Source organism: Vitis riparia, chromosome 8 (genome assembly GCF_004353265.1).
Source record: "Vitis riparia cultivar Riparia Gloire de Montpellier isolate 1030 chromosome 8, EGFV_Vit.rip_1.0, whole genome shotgun sequence".
NCBI lineage: Eukaryota > Viridiplantae > Streptophyta > Magnoliopsida > Vitales > Vitaceae > Vitis > Vitis riparia.
Window position 1 is genome coordinate 718,157 of NC_048438.1, and position 25,853 is coordinate 744,009.

The window sequence follows — 25,853 nt, forward strand, 5'->3', positions numbered from 1 at the left end:
TACTTGGCACCAAAGAATGATTTGATTTAGTATACCCCAATATCTCATTTGTATGCCCAATGTAACACACATTTCCAAAAAAAATATTAATTATGTTTTAAACTTAATATAAATATTTAAACTTAATTGCAAGTTTATTATGGTAGAAACTTAATATAAATATTTAACTCCAATTACCATGAAAGGAATCATTTATGAAGAAATATCATGCATATTAAACTTTGAGAGTATTTAGTTCCTCATGAATAACTAATTTGTAAATCATAGCAAATGGATGGCAAAACCACTAAAATTTTTAAACGATATGAAAGCAATACCCATGGATTTTTGGTTTCTTTGCAATTAGCTTCATTAAAATATGCCATTTATAGTGACTAAAATATTGTGATTGAATTGATTTATAATTAAAAATTAGGCCATATTTTTTAGAATTGCTTAAAAATTTAAAATAAACTCTTATCATAGTAACAACAACAAAGAAGAAATTCTTAAACTTTTTTTGATATTACACTTGTATTATAATATTTGTAATGTGATTCTAAAGTTTGAGGTCAAACTCTCATTCCATGTAGTAAGGTTGAATTTATGGAAAGATGCTTATGAGTCAAATCACACTCTTAATCAACAAAGTTCTTTACGAAAATAATAGCTAAAATTAAAAGTCTAGTCAAATTAAATAATATAAAGTAGGTATATATAAAGAGAGAGAAAGTGGGTGAGTGAGTGAGTGGGGAAACATGATATATGATTTTTGGTTTTGAGCTCTTCTATGCTTACTTTATATGATGATAATAAATTATGACAAGAAACAAGTTTGTCCTTGTGAAATGGATTTTTCAAAAGAATAATTATATATTATCATCTTACAAAATTAAGCATGTTGAATTTGCAAAAGTGAGAACTATTTTTATTTGTGAAAATAGAAAAAGAAAAAATTAGATCTATGTGAGACATATGCTTGGAAACATAAAAGGAGATTGGCTAAATGGATGGTGAGATGTCCCAATTCAGGAGAAGAACAAAACATGTTAAGAAGAAAATGAGGTTCATGGAAGGAAGAAATCTTTCAAATACAAAAAACAATGTGTTTTTTAGATGTACTTGGTGAAAATCAAACTTTGTTGAAGCTTTTCACGAACTATGTGGCAACCAATCTCAATATGTTTTGTTTGTTCATGAAAAGTTGGATTGATTGCTATATGAAGAGCTGATTTGTTATCACAATGAAGTAGGACTGGCTGCAAATGAGACACCCCTAAGTCTACAACCAATCACATTTTTTTAAGGGGTGTTGGTACAACTTGTTTCATAGATAATTCCCTTGTTTTCATAAAATTCTTTCATGTCAAATTCGAACCTATTATCAAAACTAATGATTTTAATTTTCTTGCAAAATCGAGTTTCAAGGTAAGCATGAAATGATTGTAAAAGTAGGTGAGTTTCATTTTTATTTTGCATAAAGGAAGTCCAAGTACTCAATTGTATAATCATCCACAATAGTAAGAAAATAATGAGCCCCACTAAAAGTTGTATGATATTGTCCTCAAATGTCACAATGAGTCAAATCAAAAGAAGCAACAAATTTTTTATTACTCAAAGGAAAAGGAAAACAAGTTTATTTAGCAAGAGGACAAACTTCACATATTCAAGTTTCAACAAAAGGATTTAGACCAAAAATATATTTGGAAAATAATTTGAAACAACTAAAACTAACTAGGGTGTCCTAAACATTGATGCCAAAAGGTAGTATTTGAAGAAAATGTGACTTGAGAACATTTGGGTGTATCAAGAAATGGTTTCATGACAAACAAGCCATTATGTAATCTACCCGCTTCAATTGCCGTTTTATAAAAGACAACAATCAACATCAAAAACAACCACACAATTAGCATCTTGGACAATTTTCACAACCAATATCAAGTTGACATTAAAACTTAGCACACACAACACATTTTTAAAACAATATTAGAAGTCAAATGAACGATTCCAATGTGAATTATGGATGCTTGTGAACCATTTAGTAGTTGAACTCTTTTAGAGCAACGTAAGGTGATACGAAAAAGTAATGAAAGAGAAGACACTATGTTCAGTTTCACTGGAATCAACAATCCAAATGGAGTTTGGAGAAGAGATGAAATTAAAGCAATACCGAATAGATTACTTTGTGGAAGGGTGTTACCTACAAAGTTTGAACTTGGTTATGAACCAATGAGGACCAAAATTTGTTAGCATTACTCTGGAGTCAAGGGAAAAACCTGAATGTTTGTCTTTACTAGCTTCTATAGTTTTTTTAGATTCACAAATACATGGTGGTATAGGAGAATAAAGATTCAACCCATATATATATTTTTTTTTTAAAAAAAGTTATCTTTCCTCAAAGGTTTTACACATCAAAGAGTTGTGGATATAAACCGCGAAAATCAATGCTTGAAGGCCCATGACAGCCAGCCCGGCCCACCAAAACCGTTGAACCAACCCTGTGGTCATACCAGCTGTTATTTCCGCGTTTGAAAAAAGGTTGGGAGTTCGTTAAGCGTCCCTTTGAGGCAGCCATTTTCGGCGGAGGTGGTGGTCGGTCCCTCTTCTGTAAACAAAAAAAAAAAAAGAAAGAAAGAAAGACCCTCTCTTTTCATCATCCTCCAAATCCACCATGGCCTACAGGAGAAGGCAGGGAATCACCAGAGCCTCCACCTTCAAGGAGGAGGTTCGCCATGACGGCGATGATCTTTCATCTTCCTCATCTTTCTTTTCATCTTCCTCTTCCTTCTCCGGATCCTCCTCCCTCGCCTCCCAGGCCATCCGAGCCTCCGCCGCCCACCGCGACTCCTCCCTCTCCTCCGCCTACGGCGACTCCGCTTTCTCCACCGCCAATCCTAGCAAATCCAAGGTTCTTTTCTCTGATTTTTGAGGTTTTGATTTATTGGTAAGGTCATCTGAATGGGATGTTATGGAATTCGAATTTGGGAAATGATTGTTTGTGGATTCTTTGATTTCTTGGAAGTTGTAGAAATTTAGAACAATGTTTGAAGGATTCTAGATTTTGATCCTCCTAAGAAAACCTTTAATGTTACTAGTAATGAAGAAGAAATTGGGATGATGCAGTGAAATCCCTCCATAGAATTTTAGGATCAATGTGGTAGTGAAAATGGGAATTGTTTTAGAAAACAGAAGATATGCAATTCAATTCCGATGAGTCATGTAATCGAATTGGAAAATGGAAAGATTTGTAGTTAGATACCTGGTGGAATTGTCTGTATGTAAAAAAATCAAAACTATTGATAAGGGTCTTTTTCCTGTAACAAGGGGATTTTTTGTTGCAAAGTAGCAGAAGCATTATTCAAGAATTAGCAATGATTTGCTTTTAAGTTGGGAAAGTACTAAGAAAAGAGGGAAAAAAAGTACTCTTTACATTTTTTTTTTTTTCCTTCTAATTTTCCTCAACATTTTCTTTCTCTGAAGCTTATAACCCTGGGAAGTTTTGCTTTTCATGTTTCAACAATCTAAACATGATAAAGATTGTGAACATATTGGTTGTGTTCATTTTCAAGAACAAGAACATTTTTCAGTAGTATTTGTATTTTGGCTAACTAAACTTCTCTTTAATCTGTCTCCTTATGCATGGTACCCAACTGTCTCTCAAAGTCCCTTAAGTGTTTCAGACATTCTCTCATTAAGCCCCACCACTAGTGTGTCAAAGATTGTAGCTAACTATGTAGTTTTGGAGGTTGCTAATCAGTTTTTTTCGGTTCTTCCTTTCTGGTTATTTGGATCATTTGTGTTTTTTAGTGCTTTGATGTGTTTATCAACTAAAGTTTCAGAGTTGTTTAACCTTTTTTTTTTTTTTTTGCTGATTTGATGTGTGATAATATAGGGCCCTGGCCGCTATGAGTACACATCAATGAACATTTCAAACGAGTCTAAATATGGGTTTTGGGGTGTTCTTGCTCGGAAAGCTAAAGCCATTCTTGAGGAGGATAATGGATTCCAAAACCTTGAGACCCAAGGCAGAATGAGGACACAGACCCCAGATACATCAACAGGCAGCCAGGTGAATATCAACTTTCAATATTGTCTCTGACATATAGCTTTAAGTATAGATAGATGTTTATTACACTTTGAATTCAACGTTTAAAACCATTGTCGGTGTTCTCATAGTTTCCCTTTCATTATCTTATTCTGTGTTCATTTACTGAGCTCGATTCTCTTTCCTCTTTATGTCCTTCCATCATCACAGAACCACCAACCATATCAATCATCTGAGAACAACAGAAAAATAGAGAATCCGAGATTACGGAAGGGTTTGGATGCAATCACATCCTCTCTTAATCATATCGGTGACACCCTTGGGAATGCTTTCGAGGTAAAAAGCTTTGGACCTTGTCTTGTTAGCAGAGTATGCTTTTGAAATCTTGATTTTTATGCTTGTCTGACTACTTGAGGGAATACAATAAAATGCTCAAATTGTGATGTTCATTGGCCTTGCCTGCACTAATTTCTTAACATGATTATATTTCTTATCTTTGTTTTTTGTATGATTATCTGTTACTTGGAATATGTTAATGGTCTCTAATCTTAGTAGTTGGTTATAGAAGTCAACCTCTATACTGTAATTTAGGTTCAGACCCCAATGTTGTGCTCAGGATTTTTTTGGTTTTTACAGAGGATTGAGTTCTGAACTTAGGTATCCATTCATGATTCCTTATGCGTTCCTCCTCATGTTTAATTGGTTCTTACCAACATGATATATGCCCTTGGCATTGCAATTTTTCTTACTTTGAACAATTACAGAACCTGCAACAGAAAAAATTAAGGTAGATTGCAGCAGGGCTGAACCTCCATATGTTTCCCTCATAAAACAGTTGATGAGTATAGAAATGGGAATTGTGTTGCTCAACACTTACTGTTATTTTTCAGGAAGGTAGAAATATTGTGGAGAACAAGACTGCAGACATCATCCAAGAAACTCGCAGACTACAAATCAGGAGAAAAGGCAATTCTGAGGAAGCAAATCAGGCTTCTGGTCTACAAGGCCAATGGCAACCACCTGCACAACTGCAGCTACGACCCAACCAAGAAAATCAAATCAAGGCATCTCGCGACGTAAGGTGGCAAATGTGTAATCGTGTCGGGTTTTTAATCTAAACCAATATACTATACTGTATTCAGAAGTTTTCAAACCACTTAGAGTTACTCAGCAGGACATGAATACCGTGTTTTGTCACTTCTCTCAACTTCAACTTAAGTGATACAAAGTTATTAATATATATACACAAATCTGACTTCAGTGCATGAATGAGGTTTATGGAAAAGAAATAGAAAAATGAAAAAGAGCATGTCCACACACAACTCAGTATGGATTAAGTTACTTGATATAATCCCTGATATTTGGAGTTCATTTGTGTGGTTAAGAGCACGAGATTTTGGTTACTCAAATCTGTTTGTTGCATTTTATGTTATTTATAGATGGGAGACTTTAGGGGTTTCTTGGATCTCTTAGCTGGTGAATGCATCATTGGCCTTTGCTTTGTGTCACAGGTAGCAATGGCAACGGCTGCCAAGGCAAAGCTTCTTCTTCGGGAGCTGAAAACTGTTAAAGCAGATCTGGCTTTTGCAAAGGAGCGATGTGCTCAGCTAGAAGAAGAAAATAAAATCCTTAGAGAGAGTCGTGAAAAGGGAGACAACCCTGCAGATGATGATCTGGTATTCATACTTCCCCCTTAAATAGATCAGGGCATTGTACTTATTTATTCCTACTTGTATGTATCTATTTTTCGTATATGAAAAGCATGCAAGCTGGTAATTCAAAGGCTCGGTTTTTATTAATTTACTATTCCTATATGCATTTCCATTCACAATATACTTTCAAATAATGTACTTTTATTTGCTCGTCTATATGTAATTGTTCATCAGTGACAGTCTCTGATATAAATATTTGTGACCTTAGATTCGCCTTCAACTTGAGACACTTTTGGCTGAGAAGGCTCGTTTAGCCCATGAGAACTCTGTTTATGCTCGTGAGAATCGCTTCCTAAGGGAAATTGTCGAATACCACCAACTCACCATGCAGGATGTTGTCTATTTAGACGAGGGAGTTGAAGAGGTCACAGAAGTATACCCCATCTCCAAGATGCTGTCAATTTCTCCACCCTCACCTACATCCCCACCCTCACCTCTTGACATGGACCCTCCTCTCAGCCCACCGGTGACAAATGAGGCATCACCTCCCCACACTCCATCAGAAGAAACTGCGACCGCTGCAGGGAGCCAGGCCCCATCGAATTCCACTCCCCCCAGTTCTTCAGCAGAGGACTCAACCAGACAGCCAACCTCTGCCTAAAACTTTAGTCCTCTGTTCTGTTTCCAGCCAAGGTCTATTGTTATTGTGTAACATTAGTTCATTTTTTTCACCTTTGTCCCTTTTTTCGGATGGGGGTGTGGGAAGGGAATTCTTTTTGGTTCCTAAATTTGTTGTGGTTTTGTGTATAACCGTTCTGGATTTGTCATTGAATAATTGCCAGAATGCAGGTTTTCCAATGCTTGTTGATCTGTAATTGTAATAGGTATATAGACATCAAGTTTTGAAAGCTTAAAACATGAATCATCTTTGATTGTTTTCTTTTTTGGGTTTACAATTGGTTGTTTAGAAGAGTGGATTGAGTAGTTTTTGGTTCTTCAATTTGCTAAGAGATTGGATAGGAGACTCAACTTTCATCCTAGTATAGTATCACAAGTATATAATTTATAGAATTATATGTTATTAAATTTAAAAATAATTATATAAGTTTTTATAATTGAAACTTTTAAATCATCTCCTCTCTTTATTAAGATTTTTCTAAAAAATTCACATGTAAAAAGTCCCCATATGTAACATTTTGTGATCAAAATGACATCATTTTAAAAATTAACCAAAATTTTCGCCAATAAAAAAATATATATATAATATTGAGCTGTTGAAAATAAGATCAATAAAAGTTTTTATGAATATTTTGTGTATATTTCCATTGAAATGAAAGGATAAAATCCAAACAATTTTGCATTCATGATAGAGGAATCATGTTTACTAATATAAGAATACATTTGTATATTGTCTAATATTACCATATCACATGTATCATCAATTATTTTATCATTTACCAAAGTTTCTTCCAAATTTTCCATACTGTTACTGAATTTCATAATTTTTTTTTTTTTCCTTTTCCAAGCACAGTCCTCTTTCTCTCTGTGAAATATTAGTACACTTCAAATCTTAATGACAATTTTCCAGACAAATTCAAACCTAAAGTTGAGAGAGAGAGAGAGAGAGAAACCCTCATCAACATACAAATCCTGTATTTGGAAAATGTGAAATTTCAGTCCCTAAATGTTTGATTTTTACGATGAACATAGGCATGGAGGATTGAAGTGACCTTTCTGAGAACTGAGAAAATAACTTTGAGAGGAAAAAAAATAACTTTCATTTCCGATAAATGAACAGTTGTGTATAGGGTTAGAGCTTAAGATCAACTCTGTCTGTAACTTAAATGACCCATTACATACATTCCATTGGGATTACATTCAACATTTTTCAATACAAGCTATGAACAGATGGTGAAACCAGTATGTTATCCACGCACTTCAGGTGTGATTTCTAGCAGCAGCCCCATGAACAAGAGAGGGTGACAAAAATACAGTTCAAGTTTTACCTGTGGATGAGACCATGAGAGGTAGGTAGGTTCCCGTCCTCTCCAATGAGGATTTAGAGCTTCTTCTTCAAAGTGGAAAAACTGCATGCATGGTTTTTGCAGCAACTGATTCTTAGAATAGCTGGAAAAAGAGACTAGTTGATCCATCGCCATATGATCTTAGATCTGCAGGCTTGACCAAAGCCCTGCACAACGGGCACGTCCTTTCCCTCTCAAACCTGGAGCCAAGTGAACTATCAATTATCCAACACAGAATCGTGGCCTATGAAAGGCATACATAAAAATTGCATGCGAGAAAGACACATATTCATTCCCTTCTTACTATCTTAATGCAGATATCGACTCCAATGCACGGAACAACAAAGGATACACATGCCAAAAGACATGGCCATTTTCTAACAGTCCTTACAGGAGCTTAAGACCTACAGGACACACCACTTATATGAAAATATACACCCACTCATATGAAAATATACACCACCGTACAGAAATATAATGTCCCAAACAACATAAACTTAGAGAAGGATTAGAATTGGATCTTTTTTTTTTTTATGATAAGACGTTTTGATTGTGATGAGATGGGAAACTAGGTTTTTTTATTGCGAGCTTTATTAAGATTGTTATTTACTTCTAAATGGTTCTTCAGCCACCTATCCTCCCCATGCAATAAAATTAAATTCTATTTATAAAAAGAACAAATGACTTTTGCATCACTACCAACTCCAATTTCACACAGCAAACAGGAGGACAACCCAGTTAAAGCAGGAGGAAGAGGCAAGAAACTAACCACTCAGATACACAGTCTTCACAAAAGATGTGTTTACAACGAAGTAAGATTGGAGCATGCATCTTCTCCTGGCAAATAGCACACAGATCCCCAGCTGCATTGACCTACATTAGACCATTGACATCTTAGAATATACTAATCCCTTGCCCTAGCAAATAACAGTTAAGGCTGTGATATGGCAAGCAGGCATGCAGCACTAGTGATGACAGATTATGCCACAATTGCATAATGCACGAGGGACAAAAATGCCAATATGAAGTCCTCATCATTTCAGGAATTTTCAGAATAGCTTAGCAGAAATTAATAGCATTCTTTATTTCATATTTGATTTTCCTTTTAAACAAAAAACAGTCCATTGCACCAATCCCAAACTTTGTAACTCTCTGCTGACAGTATCTCAACTCAAATACCTAGCATAATCTTCTTATAGTTTTCATTTTATAATGATTATAAAGTTTGATATAAGAAATAAACCATTCCCCACATTCTCTTTTCCTTAGCCTTTGCATTCATAAACTAATTGAGAAATCTTAGGATATCTTCTAGTTATCATTATCAGATAAAAGCAAGTGAAACACAATATGTTGTATGTCATTCCAAGATGGAGGATGTTATTTGTAGGCATGGAATTTAATATTATGACAACTATTTATCTCAAGTTCATTATTTTTTTTCTTTTACAATACCCACACTACCTGCTCTGACGTAGCATAAGCTCCATAATGAACCTCTTTCCGTGACAATGCCTTCAATGCAGCAAAGAAAGACTGGACCTGAACATCACCAATCAAGGTAGAGAGGGAGGAAAAAAATAAGCATAAGATCCACAGAACCAAGAAGTTAATCTTCATGAGGAGAATTAAAAATTAGGAAGAAAAAAAGGCCCAAAGCAAAAGCAGAAACAGAGGCATCAATCCATAGAATATTTACATCAAGAGAACATCATACCTTCTCAACAACAGAGGTGAGCTTGAAAGTTAAATACAACCCTGTCATTAGTGATGAAAATAGGCTCCCATATTCTTTGTTCAAGAAAAAACGATACCAGACAGGTGCTGGCAACAAGGCACGATACAACAGTAATGTATATTCAACCAAAGTTAGCAGTTGACCCTGGAAAATAAATGTCTGGAGTCAGTGTGTAATGGCAGACAAAAAGAATATAAATGCAAATGATATTAACCTAAATAAATCTACTTTAACACATAATTTCATATTACCTTACCTGTTTACGATAATTTCTGCCTCTGCTGTTCTTGTAGTACATCAATAGAATACACTTGAAAACCATTGCTGCCTGCCTCACCAAAGTATCTGAAAGAAAACCAATCCTAAGAGACTTCCCAAGGCAGTGAAACATTAACATACATCCATTTATCTATTAAAAATAGGAAATTACATCCATCGAGTAATTTTTAAAAGATGTACACAAAATGGAGGTTTCTAAAAGAGAAAAAGAAAAAGACAAAAGCATCTTGGTGGTCTGATATCTTTGCTCTCTGGTATTTTGTTCATTTGGAGTTTCTTGGCTCCTGACTCTTCAATCAATAACGCTCCATGGTTTTGGAAAGTGTTTCGTGGGGAAAAAATATATATATATTATATCCACTTTGTTGGTTTTTTTTATTTTTTTATTCTTCTTTTGGTGCCATTTCAAAGAAATGAATAGGAGTGTTTTTCAAGGAGAAGCATCCTATTTTGATCTCAAAGATGTGTTTCCCGAAGCTCAGTTTTTTGTGGTCTGCAGATATACTGGAGACAGAAGGGTGTCTCTTAGTGATTTTGAGGATAAAGTGGGAGTGGGTTGTGGAGTTACTGTTTTGGGTTGTGGAGTTACTGTTTTCTGCAGTTTCTTTTTTCCATTAATCTTGTTTTCTCCTTTTTTTCTCAGCTGCATTAGGTTGGGTGACTCTCTGTATACTTCCTATATAGCATGCTTCACCCCCCTTTTGGCACTTCAACATGCACTCTCAGCACTTAAATAAATAAATAAATTTTGAGAGGAAAATAGTTGCAACACTTAATATGCTCAATAACTTGATAAATACAAACACATGTATAAGTTTATGAATGTACATATCTCCTCGATTTGTTTGAAAATGAATGAAGGGATATAACTAGTTAACATGAGACAACAACGAGCTCAAAAATTGTGCACAAGTAATATTCCCAAACTACTAGAAAATTGAAAAGCTATCATGTGAATCATTAAACCCTGACACATTTTTACAATTATCTAGAGAAAGATGTCATCCAAAGCAAGTTAGATGAGATTTGCTACAATAGATTTTCCTACCACACCAGTGTAAACTGTATGAAATGAAAAAGACAGATTAATAAGGTAAAAGAACAAACCATTCACCATGATGATGAAAATAGCATGCCAGAAAGGTGGAATAGCTTTTGGAGGCAGCATGATCAAAGGATATAAAAGATCACCATTATGATACCACCAGTAAACACCAGCAACATGAAGTGTGAACACAAGAGAGATCCCAACCAGAACAGCTATTTTCCTCTCTCCCTGCAGACACCAACAGTTTCTATGCTTAATAATGAAAAGCAACAGTAGATATTCAAAATTCTGATTCAACAAACCAAATCTTTTGAAATAAAATAAAACACCTTCAATGCTGTTTGCTTCCGAAGAATTTCATTGGACTTGAACATTACAGCGGATATCCAAATAGTAACAAAGAATCCTGCAAGTGCTTACAAAAAGGCAAAAGTCAACTAACTCAAAGAAAACAATAATTATTAGATTCAAAATATAAACAAAAAAAAAAGAGGGGAATGCATACTGCCCTAATAAAATAGACGACTCAAGAGTGTAAATAGCAGTATTTTCAAACTCAGACCGTACCAGCCAGTGGGACCAGTTCAACCACTGACCATGCCTCTTTTAGGTTTGATTCATGTAAGTGACTCATTTTTCCATTGAACCGATCAACTCGGCGGTCAAACCGCCAAATCGAGTGGACCAGTAGGTTTTCTAGAAAACGACCAGATTTTTAATTCCATCTGAAACGGGTATTAGGGTGGGGAGGGCCCAAACCACTGGGCCAGTCTCAGTCTCACTTGATGCCTTCTAATGAACAACAAGCCCGAATCATTGAACTTCAGATTTTAAGACCTCGTCATTTCCATTTGTTTTCAAATTGGGATGGAATAGCTTAGACTTAGATAATTGCCAAAAAAGGCCTATTGTTGTGGTGCAGGCTCAAGTTTTGGCCTCTGTTGTGAGCAAGCCAATGGGTGACCACTAGGTCACTTATGCTTTTGTTAAAAAATGCTACGTAAAAATTATAAAATGTTGGGTTTTTTTTTTCGTTATTTAAAACCCTTAAATAAATATAAATATTTAACTCCACATTTATTTTATAATGATAAGCATGAAATGATGAAAATAATATAAGTTAAATAATGTAATGATTTTTAAAATTATAAAATAACAAGATATATATATATATATATATATCTTTTGACATGTAAACAAAATTAAACAATAGAATTTTCCTTCCATCTTGAATATATCTTCAAAATTAACAAGATTATATATGTTTTATTTAATAAAATTAAAAATAATAATACATTAACATTTATCCTTACCATGATTTCATTTAATAATATAAAAAATAAAAAATCAAATATTATTAAGATTTTTAACTATTTATTCATATTTTAAATTTCTTATAATTATTTTTAAAATTTAATAAGATATAAATTATATATTTATATCATACTAATATCATGGTTCATATGACTAATGAATTAACTTTTCTTGTTCAATGGTCATTGAACCATAACATCTGTATAACCTCATAAATATATAATTTATATCTTATTAAATTTTAAAAATAATTATAAGAAATTTAAAATATAAATAAATAATTAAAAATCTTAATAATATTTCATTATTTATTTTTTATATTATCAAACTAAATCATAATAAGGATAAATAAAAATGTATTAATATTTTTAATTTTATCAAATTAAACATGTGTAATATTTATGAATAAATATATATTTAACACTGAAGAGAAATTTTATTATTTAATTTTACTTGTAAAAAATTATATATCCTATTATTTTATAATTTTAAAAATTATTATATTATTTAACTTACATTATTTACATATTTATTATTGTGAAAATAAATGATGAGTTAAATATTTATGTTTATTTAAAGGTATTAATTAAGTAATCGAAACTTTGAAAAAAAAAATAGATAACTTTATATATGATTTTGCAACAATTTTTAACAGAAAGTGTAAGTGGCCTAATGGTTATCACTTTACTTGTTCACCTTGGAGACCCAAGCTGGAGCCTAACCATTGCAATAGGATATTTTTGGCATTTCTCTAACTATCTCATCCCACATTGAAAACCAAGGACAATGTGGAGGTCTAAATCTCAAGACATTCCTCTCATTATACAAGGCACTCGACCACTAAGAAGGTAGCCAATGGTTTGGGGCTCACTAAAACCCCTCCTTTTGAACTGAATTTTAGCTCAATTGATTTCCTAAAAGTCATCTAGCACATCCTGGGTTTAATCGCCAAGTTGGTCAATTCAATACCAGTTCAATACAAAACCAAGCCAATTAATGACTCAAACCAAAAAGTGGTCCAATCAGTGGTTGAACTAGTCCAACCTACCAGTCTGATCCAAGTTTAAAACATTGCAAAAAAAATAAATAAATATATATATACTCCCTCCTTTAATCAAATCCCCATCACATTATTACCCAATTTTACAATTTTCCTTTTTTTGATAGGTAAATTTTTGTCCCCATAGGAGTTGAACCTAGAACCTCCCACAAACCCTCCACGTCCCTTCACCACTTGAACCAAGCCTCAAGGGCACCCAACTTTACAAATTTTACCCCATATATATTGTTTTTTTTTTTTTTTTTTATTTTTTTTTTATGTATTATCACTTCAACATGTGTAATATTATTATAGAAGAGAGAGAGAGAGAGAGGACGAGAGAGAGAGAGAGTGGGAGCGAGGGAGCGTGAGAGCGCGTGCGCCGGCGACGACGATGAGAACGGCGAGGCGAGATGGACGCGAAGCTTCACGGTGGAATCCAAGATCTTCGTGCTTGCCCTGGAGGTTAAGAAAGGGAAAAGCCAGATTCGCATCGTGGAGAAGAAGCGGGGGGTAGAGTCATGGGTTCGATTAGGGCTGGAAAGCTTAGGGCTCTTTAAGGAGGGTTTAAATCATTGTATACGAGACGAGAAAGAAGGGAGATGGGTAAAGGAGTGGAAAGATAGAGGCAAACTGTTTTCATTGGTTCGGGGGTTCAACAGATCAGGTGGTTTCCTAAGGTTGGGGGTTATGGATCTGGAACGAAAATGGTATTGCATCTTCTTACCGAGAGGAAGGAGAGATAAAAGCGGATGGAAGGCTATGGCGGAGCTGGTACACCAAATGGAAGAGATAGTGGGTAGAAGGACAGATTTGCAGGAGGTAAGGACTGTCAGAAAATTTACTCCGGCGAAATCATATGTAGAAGCAGTCACGCGATCAAATCGGGATGGCTTAAACGCAGTCAAGATGAAGGTCTCTAAGGAGGAGATTGCGGGCAACCTACAGAAGCTGGAGCATTGTCTTGTCGCGAGTTGGTCCAACAAAAGGGAAGAAGACGATCTGGAGAGGTTGGGAAGTCTCTGGGCAAAGTCTTGGGGCCTAAAAGGCAAGCTAGGGCTGGCCATGCTGGAACGAGGTAAGGCTCTGCTGGAGTTTGAAGATCTAAGTGAGGCACACCGAGTGGTCTCCTCGGGGAGCAGACTGGTGGGAGGAGTCCATTTAGGGCTGGATCCATGGAATCCAAAGATGGGATGTCGGGCCGAGGAGGAGATGGAACAGGAAGCTTGCGTTAAAATCTTCGGTCTTCCAATTTCGCTTTGGAGCCTGGGGGTTTTGAAGAAAATAGGGGAGGAGTGTGGGGGATTTGTAGATATTGACGAGCGCACAAGGTCGATGGGGGAGATTCAATGGGCTAGAATATTGGTCAAAATCAGAGGAGATTTTAGACCAAGTATGTTAGAAATCGAGGTAGAGGAAGAGGTATACTCTGTGACATTGTGGTGGGAGGTTAGGCCGATGGTGAGACGGCTATCTTCTGCGTCGGACAATAGAAGAAGAACTGAGGTCAGGGGTGAGTTGCATTCACGCACGGGGAAGCGCGTGGGGAAGGAATTGGTAATCGCGGGCAACGAGGAACTGCATCTGCCAGATGATGGGAGTGTTTTGCAGGAGAATGGGCCGGGTCTAGGGCCCAGGACCCTGATCCATGGCCCGGTTATCTGGGATGGGGTCTGCCCAGATGGTAGAGTGGCTGGGTCATTTGCGTGTGACCCAAGTATGGGCCTTAATGAATTGCAGAAAGAGGGTGGACTGTCCAAAACAGATGGGCCTTTGGGCCAAAAGTTAAAAAACAAATTAAAGGTGGCTGGTGATTCAGAGGCAGGCCCAAGTAATTGGGCTGCTGATCTGGGCTGCTATCATGAAGTTGAGGTGGAAGGTCTGGTAAGGAAGAGCCCAACTGTCCCATTAAAGAAGGATGGTCTTCTGGGCTGTTTTAGATCCAGAAAAGGACCCATTTCAGAAGATCCTTTGACGAGCTGGATGTCAGGGGAGCCTAGAAGGGGACAGAGGACTGAGGACTTGTCAAAGACTGATCGTGAGTTGGAAAAGGAAGCTAAAAGGTATGCCCCGTTTTCCCATTCTAAAGGACAACGGGCTATGGGTGCTTCTCTTCTTCTCTTTTCTAATTCTGATCGGGCTCCGGAGGGGGAGTCTTTCGATCGTCCAGGGGGAGTTGTGGAGGAATTAAGGGGGGACATGACAACTTGGTTAACAGTTTATGAGGGGAATGTGGAGAATGAAATTGAATCCTGGAAGTTGGGAGAGGACAACAAAACCAGGGACAAGATTAGGGACAAAGAGGGGAACATTGGTGTCTCTGGTTCTCAAGATACCGAAAATGAAAAAGAGGATTTATGGGAGGAATGTAGTCTAGCAAGATTTAGTCAATTTTTGGGATTCTCTACGGAGGGGTTGGAAAAGGAGATATTGAATTTTCTAATCAAAATCAGAAAGAGGCGAGAGAAGATTCACAGCAAAGAACTTTTGGAAAAGTCCAAGTTTGAAAGAGAGCTAAAGAGGCTGGAATGTTCTGTTAATTATGAGGGAGGGATTAAGCAGAAAGGACCTTCTCAGGGCAAAGGGAATCAGTTGATAGTTTCTCAATGAAGCTGAAGATTATAAGCTGGAATGTGAGGGGAGCTAATGACAGCTCTAAGAGGAAAATTATTAAGAACTATATAAGGAAACAGAGGGTGGATCTAATGTGTATTCAGGAAACCAAGATTCAGGTGATGTCGGAGGGTATTGTGAGAAGTTTGGGTTCGGGGAGATTCTTAGACTGGAGAGCTCTAAATGCGGAAGGGGCTGCGGGTGGCATTCTGATATGTTGGGACAAGCGGGTTTTGGATATCCTGGATTGGGAGGAGGGTCAGTTTTCTTTGTCTTGTAGATTCAAGACCATAGAAAATGGGGCTATTTGGGTTTTTACGGGAGTGTATGGTCCCTTTACCAAAGTGGAAAGGGAGGGTATGTGGGAAGAACTTGGGGCAATACAAGGCCTTTGGGAGGATCCCTGGTGTCTCGGTGGGGACTTTAATATCACCCTGCTTCAGCAAGAAAGGAGCAGCCAGAGAAGAATCAGCTCAGCCATGCGGAGATTTGCAGAGACTGTGGACGATCTTGAGCTGGTGGACCTGCCCCTTCAGGGGGGAGAGTTCACATGGAATGGGGGGCTCAATAATCAGGCGTGGGCGAGACTAGACAGATTTTTAGTTTCCCCCAGCTGGCTAGATCAGTTTAGTGGAGTCACTCAGGGCAGGTTGTCTCGGCCAATTTCTGATCATTTTCCAATTGTGTTGGAGGGGGGTGGAATAAGAAGAGGTCCAACCCCGTTTAGATTCGAAAATATGTGGCTGAAGGTTGAGGGGTTTAATGATATTGTTAGGAACTGGTGGTAGGGAATTGATATCAGGGGCAGCGCTAGCTATAGGCTGGCTGTTAAAATGAAAGAAATTAAAAAGAAGTTGAAGGAGTGGAACAAAGAGGTTTTTGGGAGGCTGGAAACTAATAAAGCCTCAGCCTTACAACAAGTAGACTTTTGGGATCGGGTGGAAAATGAGAGAATCTTGACTGTGGAGGAAGCTGAGTTAAAAAAGGAAGCTAAGGATTCCTTTAAGAAATGGGTCCTGTTGGAAGAAGCACATTGGAGACAGCATTCAAGGGAGATTTGGTTAAGGGAGGGGGATAGAAATACGGGGTTTTTCCATAGAATGGCTAGTGCCCATCGAAGAACCAACGCTATGGACAGAATTAAGGTTAATGGGGAGTGGCTAGTAGAGGAGCAAGAGGTGAGAGAAGGAGTGGTGAACTCGTTTCAGCAGTTGCTCACTGAAGATATGGGCTGGCAGGCGGATATTGGTAGAGTTCAGGTGGGGTGCATCAGCCAGCAAGAAGCAGAGAGTCTAGAAATCCCATTTGCAGAGACTGAGATTCACTCGGCGCTGATGGAAATGAATGGGGACAAAGCCCCAGGCCCGGATGGTTTTACTGTAGCCTTTTGGCAAAATGCTTGGGATTTTGCCAAAGAGGAGATCATGGAGATGTTTAAAGAATTTCATGAGCATAATTCCTTTGTTAGGAGCCTTAATAACACTTTCCTGGTGTTAATACCTAAGAAAAGCGGGGCTGAGGATCTTGGAGACTTTAGGCCTATCAGCCTGTTGGGGGGCTCTATAAACTTTTGGCTAAAGTCTTAGCCAATAGGCTCAAAAAAGTGATTGGCAAGGTGGTCTCTACTGCTCAGAATGCCTTTGTAATGGGAAGACAAATTTTGGATGCGTCCTTAATTGCTAATGAGGTGATAGATTCGTGGCAGAAGAGAAAAGAAAAGGGCCTTATCTGCAAATTAGATATTGAAAAAGCTTATGACAGTATCAATTGGAATTTCTTAATGAAAGTCCTTCAAAAAATGGGATTTGGGACCAAGTGGGTGGGATGGATGTGGAGCTGCGTGTCCTCTGCCAAATTCTCTATTCTTGTCAATGGAGTGCCAGCTGGGTTCTTCCCTAGTACTAGAGGGCTTCGTCAAGGGGATCCTCTATCTCCTTACCTCTTTGTTATGGGAATGGAAGTTCTGGACGTCCTTATCCGGAGAGCGGTGGAGGGGGGATATCTTTTAGGATGCAACATTCGGGGTGGTAGTAGAACCTCCTTGAATATTTCCCACCTATTCTTTGCTGATGACACGATTGTGTTTTGTGAGGCAAACAAAGAGCAAGTTTCTCACCTAAGCTGGATACTTTTTGGTTTGAAGCGGCTTCGGGTCTTCGAATCAATCTAGCCAAAAGTGAAATTATTCCAGTTGGAGAAGTGGAGGATATTCTTGAGTTGGCAGCTGAGTTACGGTGCAGGGTGGGGTCTTTGCCCTCTCAGTATTTGGGCCTTCCCCTAGGGGTTCCATCTAGGGCCTCTTCTATGTGGGATGGAGTGGAAGAGAGGGTTAGGAGGAGACTTGCGCTGTGGAAAAGACAGTACATCTCCAAAGGGGGGAGGATCACTCTCATAAAAAGTACCTTGGCTAGCATGCCAATTTACCAAATGTCTATTTTCCGAATGCCGAAGTCTGTTGCTAAGAGAGTGGAGAAAACCCAAAGAGATTTCCTTTGGGGGGGAGGAAACTTGGAGGGAAAAGTCCACTTGGTTAAATGGGATGCGGTCTGTACAGAAAAACACAAGGGAGGGCTAGGAATAAGGAGAATAGCCACTTTGAATAGAGCCCTGCTGGGCAAGTGGATTTGGCGGTTTGCTTGTGAAAAGGATAATCTTTGGAAACAAGTGATCATTTCGAAATATGGGCAAGAGGTTTATGGTTGGAGGTCAAAGAGGGCTATTGGGGCGGTTGGAGTAGGGGTCTGGAAGGAGATTATGAAAGAAGCGGATTGGTGCTGGGAAAACTTGGCTTTTATAGTTGGGAAGGGCTCCAAAATCAAATTTTGGAAAGATAGTTGGTGCACTGACACTCCGCTATCCCAATGTTTCAATCATCTTTTTGTCCTTGCTGTGAATAGAGATGCTACGATTGAGGAGATGTGGGATCAGGATTCGGGTCAAGGAGATTGGAATCTTGTCTTTGTGAGGGACTTCAATGATTGGGAGTTGGATATGGTTGGGGAGCTGCTTCATACTTTGAGGGGTCATAGGCCCTCCATGGAGGATGATTCAGTTATGTGGAGACAGGGAAGAAAGGGTTTGTTCAGAGTCAAAGAAGCGTACAGACTGCTAGACAAGCCTAATGCCACAATATTTCCCGCAAGGAGAATATGGGTGAATAGGGTGCCAACTAAAGTATGTTTTTTTGCTTGGGAGGCTACGTGGGGGAAGGTGCTTACTCTGGATAGACTACAGATAAGAGGGGTGCAACTCCCAAACTGTTGTTTTTTTGTGTGGTTGTGCAGAAGAGAATGTAAATCATATTCTTTTACACTGTATAGTGACTAGAGCCCTATGGGACATTATTTTTGGGTTGATAGATGTTAAGTGGGTCCTCCCAGAAACTGTAAAGGAGACTCTTATCTCTTGGAGGGGCTCATTCGTAGGGAAGAAAAGGAAACAGATTTGGAAATCCATTCCGTTATGTATTTTTTGGACTGTTTGGAAGGAGAGGAATAGGTTAGCCTTTAGGGGGGGTGAGTTGAATATTCAGAAACTAAAGAATTCTTTTGTCTGTAATTTGTGGAATTGGGCCAAAGTGTATTTAGGTGAGGAGTCTTTCTCCCTTATAGGTTTTTTGGAGTGGATAGCTTCCACTTAAGGGGAGGTGGTTCTCTTTGGTCCTTTTTCTCTTTTTGAGGCTTTTGCCATTTTGTATACTCCCTGTATACTTTGTGGCGATTAGCCTTTTTTAATGCATATCCTGTTTACTTATCAAAAAAAAAAACATGTGTAATATTATTTGTTTTATCATTTCTGTTTTTTCCAACATTCTATAAGAAGTAATAGAATCCTCATACGCACGCACGCACGCACACATGCATATAAGAGAGGAGAACAAAAAATTCAATGGCACACAACATATTAATCATTAGGATGAAAAGCCAACTCAATGATTCAGCATCAAATGGACCAAGACATGATTAAGGAGCCATATACAAGCTTCATTAAACCACTAAAACTTGGTAAGAACTAAGAACTAACAGAAATTTCCCGAAAAGTAAAGGAAGAAAAAGGTTTTGTGAGAGTTTATTGTATTTTATTTATTTATATATTGGTTTGATCTTGCCAATCTAAAATGAACTCTATGATCAATCAATCCCTTGATACCTAGTTAGAAGTAGAACTTGTGAGATCAAGAAGGAGAAGGGGAAAAAAAAGAAAGAAAGAAAATAGTATGGAAATGATTTAGTTTTGTCTAAATAGACTTCCCTATACATCTCATATATTTATGGTATTAACCACAACTACAATAATACCCCCGAAAACCAATGAATAAAAGAACTCTTGACATAAGAAAAAATAACAAAAAAAACAATCAACTCTAACAGTTTCATCACCCATTCTTTGCAACCATAATTTTATTATGAAGTTGTACATACTAATAGCAGTAAAAGATTACTCTGGCTGATTAATCAACTCACTGACAGTGGCATGCCAACTGAGAAAGAAGGGGAAAAAATTACCTTAGAGGGCATTTGATTTCCCCTAGAAACTGAAAAGAAGAGAATAAATGAAAATAATGAAAATGCAATGAGAGGAAACAAGTACTCGATATAGAAGATCCTCAGACACATCCACAAAACAGCAGCTACGCAACACCATTAGCTCCATAAGGTTCATTCACATTGAAATCACAAGAGTTTAATAATTTTCATCAATCTTTGCTCTGAAAAAGCTTCCTTCAAGCCAGCTTAATTGCCTTTGCAAACTAATATTTACTACAACTGCCTACAGTAAGATGCATATACATCATCCCTTTAACATGAGCCTTTAATGAGCTTTAAAACCAAAAGCAAATGAGTTGGAAATAATCAGAATGACGATAACTCTATCTCAAAAGTATGCATGGAAACACACTGAATTGCATTTCAATATTAATTAGATTCCCGAATAATTCCACATAAGTTTTAGCATTTTCTAAAAGGAGGTTGGAGGGGTGCATACTTCCAACTAATGCATATGAAAAAAAATCATATACTCAATCCCAAGAAATCCGCGCAAAACGAACAATTGTCAAAATCAAAGAACCATAACTAGTTGTTGCTTTCGCATAGCACAAATTTATAGTTGCTAAAAACTACTGCTACATTGAAATAAATAAGGAATAATACCTTGCAAATGTTGCCGGATGAAAACCACCAACAGCAGCAAAGTGAAAGGAAGCACCTGCTCAATCCACCTGGCAGCCTGCTGAATATCGTATCTCTGATAAGACGAATCCCTCCCATTGGCCCCAGCCCCATCAGCAGCTTCCCCATCCCCATTCCCATTTCCCGATTGAGAGATGCCCTCTCCCGCCCTAGACTCCCCCTGAACCTGACCATGACCCTCCAATGTCACTGTCCCCGACCCCTGCCCCGCAATCTGCTGTACAGAAGCCTCATTATCCCGCACTGGACCAACCGCCAATGATGCCAATCCGGCCCCCACCCTCTCATTTTCTTGCTCGCCTGCACCAATTATCCTAATTGACACCTCCCCACCATTGCTCACTGGCGCTGACTCCTCTACCCGATCCCGAAAACCACTTCCATTGATGAAACTCTCCGTTTCTTGATGGCTTGAGCGGCCACGCAGCAGACCTGAATACTCCAACAACGCCGACAACGGCGCCTGTATGATATTCGAAGCCGATAGCTGCATACCGTATCTTCTCGAATTACCATTCCCTATCTCCGAAGACCCCCTGTAATTTCCACCGGGAGCTTCCATTTGCACTAATGCCTTAACCCTACACCACCAAGAATCAACCAACAAAACCCTAATCTCAAATTACTTAATCCTTAAGAACAGAAGAAACCCATTTGAGAAAACACAAATGGGTCATCCAAAATCTCACAAATCCCCGTCCAAGTCCTCCAAATCAGGACCGATTATTCATCCTAGAAAAACCCTAAACACCCCTAAAATCATCAAACCCACGAACCGATTGCGGAAAAGTCAATACAGAGAGTCGCATTAGAACCAAAACAAAACCCCTTGTCGCTGTTCTTCAAATTACTCATCCCACCAAAACCCCCAAACCGATCCACTATTTCAGAACCCCACGCTCACCACGACCCTGTCCAAAACGCGTCGTGCCGAGAACCTTTTACCAAATCAACAACTCCAAGAAACAGAAGAAAAGAAGAAGAAGAAAGCAGCTGCGCCCCACCTCCTTCCCGGCCCCAAATCAATCGATCAATTCATCCGGGATGGACTGAGGGACAGCAATTGAACCCTGGGGCCGATCAAAACGCGTCGTTTGGGGGAATTCCTGGGTGACCGAAACGCGTCGTTTAGGGGATTCCAGTCCAAAAATCAATGAGAGGAGAAGAAAAAGAGAGAAAGAGTCATAAATAGAGAAATGGGATGGTTGGGAATGAGAGTGTCGTCTGCAGAGCTCTCACAGCCTTCCTTTTACTTTTTGGCTTATTGCTTTTTCCACTATCTGACAAACGATACCCACCAACCACACCCATAAACACCCAATATATTATCATTTACAATGATATAATTATTTTTTGGGTCTACCCTCCGATACAAAAAAGAGAAGCACCATCCCCCTCATTTTTTCTAATCCATTTTAGTTTTTAAATATTTCTATTTTTGGAATTATGAAAATATAGAGAGGGTTTCTGATTATTATTTTTTTTTTAGTTATTAATAGGACATATCATGTTGTTGAATGATTAGTCTAGGAGCAAAATGTCCAAATAATAATTATAGAAAAGAAAAAAAAATATTAGAAGTGGATAAATATCCTTTCATGACCAGAGTTATAGAGCATAGGGGTTCACCCACTCCCTCTCTCGAGTTCTTGTAAGATTCTTCTTCATATAAGAATTTTTTTTCCTTGTCACATGAAAACGGGAAGTTCAAAACTTAGTGTTGTGAGATGTAGTTGACAAACAGAGCATGGCATAATTAGCGAATAGAGTTTCAAAGATGAAGGGTTCATCCTGTTTATGGTGGTTGCAACACAAATACCCATTTAGTGGAATGATATATTGTTTTTACTATGTGAGATTAAGAGTGGACTCGATGTATATTGCTTTGCACTCCAACTATCAACATAAGGCCCTTGCATTGTTCTACACTCTCATGAAGATGACTTTTTGCTCATCTTTCTTAAAAAGTAGGAGCAAAAACTCCTCCTAACAAAAAAAAAATTAATATATATATATATATATATATATATATTAGAAATAGATAAATATATCCTTTATAACCAAAGTCATAGATGATTATAATCAAATTCTCTTTTATGTAATGTGAGCAAATTTTCCCATTTCATTAAGTTTCTCTAAGGAGAACATGCATCATTTCATTATATACTCTTTTTCAATTACGGTCCTTATTCATATATAATGTGTAGTTTCCACTTGATGAAAAATCGGATGAAGCATCAAGTTTCTTAGAATCCTAGCGACGCATGGGTAGCATAGTTGGCAAACACAACATGGTATAGTTGGCAAACATGACATAGCATTGCTGGCAAATACAATGTAACATAGTTGGCAAGCACGACGTAACATAATCAGCCAACACCCTAGTTATGATGGTTACCACAATGACTATTAGATTGTTTGTATTATAAAAAGCGTGATAACCACTGTTCATGATCATGACAAAAAACAAAAACTAACCTAACGGGTGTGCAAATAAGATACATGTTATAAATATATAGAAAAGTTAAGTGTAATGTTTTCTGGTAAGGATGACACATATCGTGCCTAAAGACCATTTACGATGATGCAATTTTATAAGGATGACACTTATCATGTCTAAAGTTGTTTAGAAACTAAATTCATTTCTATGTAATAATTCGACTATGAACTCTATAAATAGTTGAATGAAAAGCCAAAAAATAAATTAAAAAAAAAAAAGAAAGACAAGATAGTTTTGTCCAATAGAAATATTTGTCTCCTTTATAATCTTTATTTCTATTAGTGTAAGGAGAATTTTTTTGGATCATACAAAAGTAGCTAGAAAAGAAAAATAAATAAAAAGAAATTCAAATTTCTTATATAATTTAAGAAACTATAAATAGGAATTAAGTACAATAGAAATTATTTAATAATTTTTAAACTTTTAGGCCTGCAAAATTTTTTATTGAAAACAAATTTTTGAGAATTTGTATGACATTAAGTTACTTAAAAAAAAATTGAGGCGTTTTTGTAGTGTTCATACCTTATGAGAATAAAGCCAAAAAAACTATTTTTCATATTTAAGTTTTTAAACAAAATTTTATTTATAAAAGTAATTTAAATTTTTAAAATATATATTATTTTTTAAAACATTGTCAAATAGACCATTAGATTGAGACATAAATTTGGATAAGCATGTAAACAAAATTTATTGAGTTTAGACCTATTTTTATTTTCCTTTGATTTTTATTTTTTTTTTCTTTTTTACAATGGAAAAAAAAAACAAATAAGTTTAAATTTAATAAATTTTTATCCATATCTATTTGTCTCATTTCCTTTCTTGTATAAAGAAAAAAAAAATTAATTAAATTTAAGTTTTCAAATAACTTTTATTATATTTTATCTTCATTCATACTCTTCACAACAAACCAAACAAAATTATTTGGATTAGAGTAGTGGAAAGAATCAATCCAATCGACAAAACTAACCAAATCAACCAATTTTAAAATATTTTTTTAATATTTTAGGTTTTCTAATGTTTCCTATTTTTTTTATAAAAAAAAAAATTGATAATAACCTTATTGAACCAAAGATTATATATACACCTACAATATATAAAAACTTTTAATTACATTAATAATTTGATGTGCATATTTTATTTCGAATAGGACCTCAAACCACTCATCATACATAACTTTTTCTATGTTTGGACTAATAATATTATTTGAATTAGGTTACAATTATATGATTTGAAGGTTCCTAAGCCAACTTGTCATAAAAGGATTATTTAAGTTTTTGATCCATGATGCCCAATTATAAGCTTTTTGGTTTTGATCCAAATTGACCATTATATATATATAGTAAGATCAAATAGAGCCAAATCCAAACAAAATAAACTAATTTAGGTCAATTACTGCTCTTAAAATAATAGAATTGAATCAATGAATTTCCCTCTTTTAAGTTCAATTAATTTGGTTTTTAATATATGAGCATTGATCAAATTATGCATATCTTAATTTAACTAAATATCTAATGCCGAGTTCATGAAAATCTAAATACTATAGATATTGTGAAAGAAAATTGATAAGATGGAACTTATCTAAATTTATATAAATTAATAATCGAGATTATATTCAACACTTTGATGTTACAAAATTCTCCCCATTGTTTAATAAAGGTTTACACCCTTTTAACCTTTGTTTGAAGAAGTAATTTTGGTTATGATTTTGAAAAGGAATAAAAAAAATGATACAAGATAAAGGAAATGTAACAAAACAAATACGAAAGCAATAAAACAATCTCAAGCACATCAAATTCCCTTTTATAGAGAATAAGTAATTTAATAATTTGTATAATTAAGGTGTTAGTTGGATACACTTCTTATTTTTTGGTAAAAAAATACAGGCTTAAAACTGCTATATTTTATTTTTTAAAATAGAAAATAGGAAGTGAACCTAAATAGATACTATTTTATTAATTTCTATTTTTATCTTTTATCATTTTATAATTATTAATGAATGCAAAACCACTAAGCCAACATAGGTAGGCTATGTCCGATTCTTACAAAAGTTTGAGGGGAAGAAAAATGAAAGAAGAAAAAAGAAAGGACAAGAAAATTTATAAATTTTTTCTTTTATTTGGTCATCTTAAGATTCCATTAATAAAAAAAGTCAATTCCTATGAACTCATTGGAAGGTCTCACTTGTACATCCAATATGAATTGAACCTATACCTATAAATTCATTAATTATAAGTTGGCACTTAAATCATTTTGCGATGGATATGCATGACAAATAAACAAACCTCAATTGAAATGAAACATTTAGGATAAATAAATGTAATTTAAGAGCAATCAATAAATAAAAAACAATTCAAATCTTAGATTTTCGAATTGAAAGTGCTATTAATACAAATCAAAATTTCTCACCATTTCTTATATTTATGGACTAAC

At 36.3% G+C, this 25,853-nt stretch overlaps 2 protein-coding genes across 2 annotated transcripts; one reads left to right on the top strand and one right to left on the bottom strand.

Moving 5' to 3' along the window:
* Positions 1-2,549: 2,549 nt before the first annotated feature.
* On the top strand, positions 2,550-6,646 carry LOC117919676. The gene is made up of 6 exons (XM_034836899.1): positions 2,550-2,887; positions 3,872-4,048; positions 4,235-4,360; positions 4,915-5,100; positions 5,536-5,700; positions 5,945-6,646. The coding sequence occupies exons 1-6, from the start codon at positions 2,651-2,653 to the stop codon at positions 6,335-6,337; spliced, it is 1,284 nt and encodes a 427-aa protein (XP_034692790.1). The 5' UTR covers positions 2,550-2,650; the 3' UTR covers positions 6,338-6,646.
* Positions 6,647-7,430: 784 nt separating this feature from the next.
* LOC117920063 (RING finger and transmembrane domain-containing protein 2) lies at positions 7,431-22,158 on the bottom strand. Its single transcript, XM_034837415.1, has 8 exons — positions 20,885-22,158; positions 11,095-11,171; positions 10,825-10,993; positions 9,695-9,783; positions 9,418-9,582; positions 9,165-9,242; positions 8,470-8,573; positions 7,431-7,900 (listed from the first exon to the last, which is right to left on the bottom strand). The coding sequence occupies exons 1-8, from the start codon at positions 21,483-21,485 to the stop codon at positions 7,795-7,797; spliced, it is 1,389 nt and encodes a 462-aa protein (XP_034693306.1). The 5' UTR covers positions 21,486-22,158; the 3' UTR covers positions 7,431-7,794.
* Positions 22,159-25,853: the final 3,695 nt, after the last annotated feature.

Coding starts and splice junctions, on each gene's coding strand:
- LOC117919676 (XM_034836899.1), top strand. CDS start 2,651: ATGGCCTACAGGAGAAGGCAGGGAATCACCAGAGCCTCCACCTTCAAG. Junction 5,101..5,535: donor AAATCAAGGCATCTCGCGAC/GTAAGGTGGCAA, acceptor TTTGTGTCACAG/GTAGCAATGGCAACGGCTGC. Junction 5,701..5,944: donor ACCCTGCAGATGATGATCTG/GTATTCATACTT, acceptor TTGTGACCTTAG/ATTCGCCTTCAACTTGAGAC.
- LOC117920063 (XM_034837415.1), bottom strand. CDS start 21,485: ATGGAAGCTCCCGGTGGAAATTACAGGGGGTCTTCGGAGATAGGGAAT. Junction 9,583..9,694: donor GCAGAAATTATCGTAAACAG/GTAAGGTAATAT, acceptor TTTATTTTCCAG/GGTCAACTGCTAACTTTGGT. Junction 7,901..8,469: donor GAAGACTGTGTATCTGAGTG/GTTAGTTTCTTG, acceptor ACTTGGCTCCAG/GTTTGAGAGGGAAAGGACGT.